General features: G+C 46.4%; 1 protein-coding gene across 1 annotated transcript; it reads left to right on the top strand.

Annotated features, from left to right (window-relative positions):
- Positions 1–4,625: 4,625 nt before the first annotated feature.
- On the top strand, positions 4,626–6,808 carry LOC149395172 (uncharacterized). The gene is made up of 2 exons (XM_089614242.1): positions 4,626–5,008; positions 6,700–6,808. The coding sequence occupies exons 1-2, from the start codon at positions 4,626–4,628 to the stop codon at positions 6,806–6,808; spliced, it is 492 nt and encodes a 163-aa protein (XP_089470368.1).
- Positions 6,809–8,402: the final 1,594 nt, after the last annotated feature.

The raw sequence follows: 8,402 nt of genomic DNA, 5'->3' as shown, positions 1-8,402 counted from the left end.
CTCAACGTTTCATAAATCTTAGGTAAATAGTCATCAAGATTGTTACGGGATAAATTAGTCAGACTACGAGCTGGATAGTCGGACTACCGAGCAGCGAGAAGAATCCAGCACCGAGCTCAGGTTAAGTAAACCCAAGGGCCATCCATTGAAAAGGAACGAACCGTTCATAAGTTAAGAACGAAACCCACCGATCAGAACTTCGAAGAGAAGAGAAGAACGTGGGTCAAAGACTAGTCAAAACTAATAGAAAACATGTTTCAAGCTCTAAAACGCACACCTTGACGGTTCAGGAACCACACGAGGAGCATTAACCGCCCACCTCAGAGAGAGGCGAAAGGCAGTTACCCATAACCGTCCAGAACGTGGGATTGATCACCCCACGTTCCTCAGAATAACCGTCAAAGACACGACCAGACGAGTATAAATAGAGGCAGCAGCACAGAACGAAGCACGGACTTTTTACACACTTTCTTTCACTTGAAATCTCTAGAAAACACTGCTCTCTTGTATTAGACTCGTCTGTATAAAGAGAAAGTCTTGCCTAAATCACCTCTGTACTCGGAGCCCTCGTACTCAGAGTCTGGGTATTTTCGTGAGATATTGTTGTACTAATTTTACAGGTCAACAGTTGGCGCTAGAAGGAGGGGGACCAGCTGAAGAATATGGCTAGTTCGTCCGCACCCGTGAACACTGTCTCTAACCAGGAGACGGAGATAGAGCACCATAACCGCACCCTGCCTCTCACCTCGGAAGAAATAGCTGAACTCCTTCCGGAACCCAGCCTCGAAGAACAATTCAGACAGATGCAAGAGCGTCTCTCGGTCTTAGAGGCAAATAACAGGGAATTGAAGAGAAGGCTGCAGGCGAAAAGGGTCACACTGCGAAGCGCGATAGTGATCCCAGATGAAGAGCCCTCACACCGATCGGGGAAAGAACCCATCGGGCAAGATCCGCAGGTTAAGAAACCTCGGAAACATGCTAGAGACCGGTATGAGAGGATGGAAGATGATTCTGAGTCCGAGAAGGAGCAGTACACTCAGGAAAAGATTCCTGATCGGTACCAGCCCATCATGGACAAAGGACATTCAAGCACTTTCAGGCACAGCTTAGAAAGCTCGGAGACCGAAGACAGTGCAAGCACCAACAAAACAAATCTTAGAAGATTGGAACGTCGGATTGAAGAGGTAGCCCTAGGTCAGAAGGAGTCTGTTCCAAAGGTCGGAGAAGCTATCTCCCCTTTCACGGCCCGCGTGTTAGAACACCCGTTGCCTGATCGGTTTAGGATGCCAAGCATCCCAGTATACGATGGAAAGACCGACCCGGGAGACCATATAGACACCTTTTCCTCTTGGATGCTGCTGCAAGGAGCCGGACCAGAAGTTATGTGCAGAGCTTTCTCTATCACTCTGACTGGCTCAGCCAAAAGATGGTACAGAAAATTAAAGCCAAACTCCATAGGATCCTGGAAACAGCTATCTAGAAAATTCATGGAACAATTTGTCGGCTCCAGCTCAGGGAAAACTCCCAAAGAAAGACTGCTGGCGGTAAGACAAGCCCATGACGAGTCTCTAAAAGATTTTATTAATCGCTATTCGGAGCAAGCACTTCAAGTTGACGATCTGAACGAAGACTTTAAGCTCTTCGGGATCTCCTCCGGCGTCCGAACAGAATCAGAATTCTCGTGGTCACTTCAGAAGACTAGTCCAAGGGACTACAACGATTTCCTGAAGAGAGCTCAGAAATATATCAACGCGGAGGAAGCAAGGCTGGCGGCAAGAAAAGCAAAGCCGCCGAAGAACTACCGAGAAGAGCATAGGGAACGACATTCTGAGGACAACCGCCCACCGAAGAAGAGCCGGTCAGGAGCAGGACCTCTGAAACCTTTTTCCAGTAAGTTCGATAAATATCATAAGCTCAATGCCCCGATAGAGGAGATATTTAGTCTTACACAGGACAAGGAAGATTTCCCTAAGCCAAGGCCGATCAAGAAAGATATCTCAAGGAGAGATAAAACAAAATATTGCGCTTTCCACGCTGACATCGGTCACCGCACTGCCGACTGTTTCAACCTCAAGGAAGCCATAGAAGCTCTAATCCGAAGAGGAGCGTTGAAGAAATTCAAGGCCGAGCAAGGGGAGCAAGAGGAACAGAAAGGTGAGGCATATGCCGAAATCTCACTCATAGTCGGAGGACCACATGTGGGAGGAACTTCAATGAGTGCTCAGAAGAGCTATGTAAGGGAAGCCTACGCAGGACCCCGGCAGATCTTGTTTACAGCCGAACAGAGGCCTAACAAGATAACCAAATCTAGCTCGGAGCCAATTACCTTTATAGCAGAAGATGGTCGGTGGGTGATGTATCCTCACAACGATCCATTGGTCATTTCGGCTCTAATCGGCAACAGGAATGTACACCGAATTTTGGTAGACACTGGAAGTGCTGTTGACGTGCTCTATGAAGACACGTTCAATAAGATGGGTCTTAAGCAAGACGCGTTGGCTCCTTCCCCTGAAAATCTCTATGGCTTCACGGGAGATTCAATCCAGCCCAAGGGATTAGTCTCACTCCCAATAACTGTGGGAGAAAACCCGAGGAGTAAAACCACCAACACAACATGGATAGTGGTCCCCGGAAAATCTTCGTTCAATGCGATGATTGGCAGGCCGACCTTGCAGTCCCTCGGGGCCGTCGCGTCGGTGGAATATTTGAAGATGAAGTTCCCTACCGAGCACGGAGTAGGTGAAGTAGTCGGAACTCAGGCTATCGCAAGGAGCTGCTATGCGAATTATCTCAAAGAGAGTCAGGACAAAGATGTCCACAAGGTTATGATGATCGATTCGGATTTTGACCCACGCCTCCCGAGCCGAGAAGAAATTGGCCCAGGAGACGAAGTCGAGGAAGTCGCCCCAGATCCAAAGCAACCTGAGAAGAAGCTCAAGATTGGAAAATATCTTGAATCAGGTACCAAAAGTAACTTAATTACTCTCCTATCTAATAGCTTAGATATATTTGCCTGGTCACAGTCCGACATGACGGGGATAGATCCCCAAATAGCATGTCATAGGTTAAATATAGATCCTAAAGAAAAACCTATCAGACAAAAAAGAAGGGCTTTAAACTCCGAAAGGTATACTGCTCTAAAAGAAGAAGTAGACAAACTGATTTCTAACGGATCAATAAAAGAAACTAAATATCCTAAATGGGTAGCCAACCCCGTCCTGGTCAAGAAACCTAACGGGAAATGGAGAACTTGTGTGGATTTTACAGATCTGAACAAGGCTTGCCCAAAGGATAGTTTTCCTATGCCGAGAATTGATCAGTTAGTAGACGTCACGGCAGGCCACGAAATCCTAAGTTTTATGGATGCCTACTCTGGCTACAATCAAATCCCTATGTATGGTCCCGACCAGGACCACACGGCATTCATAACTGATCGGGGGCTATACCGTTACACGGTAATGCCTTTCGGGTTAAAAAATGCTGGAGCAACCTATCAAAGATTAGTAAATCGAATGTTCGCTGAATTACTCGGGATCACGATGGAAGCATACATCGATGACTTGTTAGTTAAAAGCCGAAAAATAGCTGAACATACGAATGATCTTAGAAGATCATTCGAACTTTTAAGGCAATTTTGCATGAAACTAAACCCTCTAAAATGTACGTTTGGTGTCTCTGCAGGAAAATTCTTAGGTTTCATCGTTCATGAACGAGGCATTGAAGTGAATCCGGAAAAGATCACAGCCCTGTGGAACATGAGACCACCTCGGAACATCAAAGAAGTGCAAAAACTGACAGGATGCATAGCTGCATTACGTCGCTTTATCTCTCGGTCTACCGACCGAAGTATTCATTTCTTCAATATACTCAGAGGCTCCAAGGAATTTGAATGGACCAAGCAGTGCGACGAAAGCTTCGAATCCCTAAAGGAACACTTGGCATGGCCTCCGACTTTAAGGAAAGTGCAGGAAGGAGAGCCCCTGGAGATCTACCTAGCCGTCTCGGAACATGCAGTAAGCTCAGCGCTGATCAAGAATGAGGGAAAACACCAGGTCCCGGTTTATTATACTTCGCGGCGCCTTAACGGGGCGGAAGGAAGATACCCGGAACTCGAAAAGCTAGCTTTCGCCCTCATCACTGCTTCTCGGAAGCTCAAACACTACTTCCTTGCACATCCGATTACGGTCCTCACCAATTTCCCACTGCGCCAGGTGCTGCAAAAGCCTGACGTATCCGGAAGGCTAATGAAATGGTCAATTGAGTTGACACAATATGACATACACTTCAGCCCCCGACCAGCAATTAAAGGACAAGCAGTCGCTGACTTCATTGCAGAGTTCACATACAGGCCAGTCGAATTCCCGATTTGGGACATGTATGTAGACGGAGCAGTCAACGAAAAGGGGTCCGGGGTCGGAATTGCGCTATCCAGTCCAGAAGGAGACAAGGTAAAATTCGCTTTAAAATTCGATTTTAATACTTCGAACAATGAAGCTGAGTACGAAGCTATGATACATGGGCTGCAAATAGCAAAAGATTTAGAAATCAAAAAGCTCAAAGTATATTCGGATTCTCAGTTAATTGTTAATCAAATGAAATGTGAATTTCAGGCAAAAGGCGAAAAGATGTCGCTATATGCCGAGAAAGCTAGAAACTTAGCAAACGAATTCGAACTTTGCGAGATCACCCAAGTCCCAAGAGCCATGAACGAAGAGGCCGACGCATTAGCAAAGCACGCCACTCAAGGATCAGACTCGGAGTCAATCCCAGTGATCAAAATAGGGCAGCCCAGCATCGAGCAAGCCACCCATGTGCTTCATATCGAGCAACGAAAGTCTTGGCAAACTCCGATCAGGGAATACTTGCAGCAGGGAACTCTACCCAAAGACAAAAACGAGGCTAGAAGTTTGAAGTTCAGAGCTGCCCGATATTTCCTCGAAGATCAGAATCTCTACAAAAGGGGATTTTCCCAAGCTCTACTCAAGTGCCTAGATGAAGACGAAGCCGAGTACGCTCTCAAAGAAATCCATGAAGGGATATGCGGAAGTCACATCGGATGCGAAGCATTGGCGCAAAAGATCATCCGACAAGGACTCTACTGGCCGACATTAAAGGCCGATGCTCGGCACATGACGCAAAGATGCGTCAAGTGTCAAAAGTTCTCAAACATCCCGAGGCTTCCACCTAATCCACTCATCACCCTCTCATGCCCGATCCCATTCGCAGAATGGGGAATAGACCTAATCGGAGCTTTGCCAACAGGCCGAGGCGGATGCAGGTATGCAATTGTAGCCATCGACTATTTTTCAAAATGGGTTGAAGCCGAACCCTTAAATAAAATAACGGCCCATGCAATTGAGAAATTCGTATGGAAAAATATCATTACCCGGTTTGGAATACCAGTCAAAATTGTATCCGACCACGGAACTCAGTTCGACTGTGATTCCTTCAAAGGTTTTTGTGAAAAATATGGCATTAACAAAGTTTTTTCCACTCCAGTCAGACCACAGTCCAACGGATTGGTGGAGGCCGTCAACAAAACGATAAAACACGGCCTAAAAACGAAGTTAGACGAGCAGAAGTCAGAGTGGGTAGATATGCTACAAGAAGTCCTTTGGTCATACAGAACCACCGAGCACTCCGCAACTGGCGAAACGCCTTTCTCCCTCGCATACGGTTCCGACGCGGCCATACCGACCGACGTCTTGATACCGACAATGAGAAGAGAAAGTTACTCAACAAAGGTAAACAACGACATGCTTGAAATTAGTCTAGACCTGTTAGAAGAAAAAAGAGAAAACGCCAAATTAAGAAATCTAGCTAACCAACAAAAGGTTTCTCGGTATTTCAACAGGAAAGTCCGACCAAGATCATTCAAAGTCGGCGACAAAGTCCTCAGAAGAGTTTTTCTCCACACCAAAATCCACCAGGAAGGAGCCTTCAACGCAAACTGGGAAGGACCCTACATCATCCGAGAAGACTTCGGAAACGGGGCCTACCGGCTACAACAGTTGAGCGGCGATATGGAGAAAAACCCCTGGAATGCTGAGCACCTTCGCCAATTTTACGTTTAAGTTTTTTATTCGTTAAAATTTCAAAAAGCGGCTTGGTCGCATGTATCGCGTTTACATTTTCGAAAAGCGGCTTGGTCGCATGAATTATGTTTACAATTTCGAAAAGCGGCTTGGTCGCACGTACTTATAAATTCAAGTAATTTTCTATCTTTCGATCTTCTACTCGGAATTTCGAGTAATCACATACTTATAATTTCAAGTAATTGTTCGTCTTTCATTCCTCTGCTCGGAATTACTTATGTGGTCAGGGAATCGCATTATGTATTATTTATCACATTATGTGTTAATTATCTTTCATTTCAACAAAGTAAACTGGGCGGCTAGATAACTAACAAACAGTTTTTTAGAAAATATACCTAGTAATACTTTACTTTGCCAAAATTTTGAAACTTAAGTGAATTTACACAAAATATAGATCCAACCAAGGATCATTTGTTCAAATCCCGAAAGGGAAAAATGAAAATTACATAATAAAGATCCGACCTCGGATCAATTGTTCAAAACCCAAGCGGGTTAGCAGAAATCAAAAAATAAAACAACAACAAAAATAAATTCTACTCCTGGTCGCCTTCTTCGCTGGCCCTTGACTCCGAGTCGAGATCGAGATCCGTCGCATCCAGAGTAGGATTCTTCGGACCAAGAAGCCGAACAGCCTCAGTCATTCCAGCGGTATAGAGATCATCGCGCATATCACGATAATCGTCGGAAGCTTTGTACTCTTCCACCGCCGCTAAACGAGCAGCCTCAAGGTCTTCTCGGAACTTCCGGGTTAGCTCAGACCTAACCTTGGCTGTCTCATCCCTGCAGCATCTCTCTCCTTGAGGAATCGATCATTCCTTTGTCTCAGGGAAGTGAGCTCGGAGCCTAGCAGTCCGACGAGACCGGTCATACTGACAAAACTCTGCAACGAGCAGATGGTCAGCCTCAATGAGCTATCAAAAAGGGGAAAAGGTGCCGACTAGACAAGTAAAAACTTACCGAAATCGCCGAATCGGTGGCCTGGTTAAGCGTCTCCAAAGGCTCGAACCTGAGAACCTCCTGAACCTTCTCGGCAGGGAAACGCTCGCGGAGGAAAGTGACAACCGGAGCCAAAGGATCAGAGGCAGAAGAAGGCTCGGCCAGGCTCTTAACCGGAGAAGAGCTCAGAGGCTCCGAAACCTTCGAAATAGACGAGGCCGCCCGCTTGCCGGCAGCCGAAGCCTTAGAAGCCTTGACACGTTTCGGATTGGGAGGGATCAGCTCGGGAGCGGATTTCTTTTTCGCCATCTGAGCAATCTCTGTTAAGAAACAAAAATGAAAATGAGAGAAGAACATATGCAAGTTGATAAAGGGCAAGTAAAATACTTACTTGAATAAGGGTAATAATAATATTGGTCGAGCAGGTCCGGGTCCGATAACAAAAACGTCGACCGATCAGCCTCTGAAAGATCAAAAATTTCCGAGTGAAGTGGTCGCTCGTCCTCGGAGTATTGCGGAAGGGAACCTGGAACCAAACATAAAACATATAAGAACCCAGAACAAAATCCTGGCTCAGATTATCAAACAAGAATTCTGGACCAAAATCACACCCAATTCCGAGAACGAAGCCCTTATGGGGCACCTTTCATAAGAAGCGTTCCCTTCAACCCAAAAGAAATGATCTTTCCAATTTTTCTGGCTGGTCGGCAGGCGAGTAACCACCTTAGACTGATCGTCATTGGCCCGAGCATAATAGTAACCATGCTGCCCTGGGGCCGACTTAAACGAGTAGTATTGCGAAAAATCTTGCAAAGTGACAGGGCGATCATAAATTTTCGCCCACAGCACGGCCATCCCGACGAAGATCTTATACACATTGGGGACGAGCTGGGTAGGAGAACAACCCAGGTCGGAAACGAACTGGGAAATGAGAGGATGCATTGGCAACCCTCTGATCACGTTCAAAATAGCCCTATTGAACGCAATCTTTCCGACAGGAGGCTGATCGGCTCTCTCGTGTTCCAAAGGTGCCGAGAGGATAATTCCATCAGCTATCTCAAATTCCTCCCTCAACCCTTGTATATATTTCTCGGTAACCCGAGAAGTCCAAACCTTGGCCGAAAACTGGCCCTCTTTCCGTTCAAAGACCAGGGCCTCTTCCTCTTCCTCTGGAAGATCAACCCCAAAGGTCCTCCCACTTGGACCCGGAATACCTTGAGAGCAGCCCTCTCCTCGGTCTTGCGAAAGAGAAAGGCTCGTCGTATCACGAGATTCCGACCCGCTCTCCCTCGAAGAAGCGGACGAAGACGATATCTCCACGACCATGGTGTCCCTACACGACAGGGAAGACGAGTCAAAAACCTTTTTCTC

The sequence above is a fragment of the Urtica dioica genome, chromosome 5, assembly GCF_054948205.1.
Source record: "Urtica dioica subsp. dioica isolate 48M chromosome 5, U.dioica_male_clone48M_v1_H2, whole genome shotgun sequence".
NCBI lineage: Eukaryota > Viridiplantae > Streptophyta > Magnoliopsida > Rosales > Urticaceae > Urtica > Urtica dioica.
Note: the sequence above shows the minus strand (reverse complement) of the source record. Positions and strands in the feature narration are given on the sequence as shown.

What these genes read in the sequence shown, in the direction of transcription:
- LOC149395172 (XM_089614242.1), top strand. Translation starts at nt 4,626, where the DNA reads ATGTCGCTATATGCCGAGAAAGCTAGAAACTTAGCAAACGAATTCGAA. An exon ending in CTAGATGAAGACGAAGCCGA is followed by an intron (nt 5,009 to 6,699) that starts GTACGCTCTCAA and finishes CATCCAGAGTAG; the next exon opens with GATTCTTCGGACCAAGAAGC.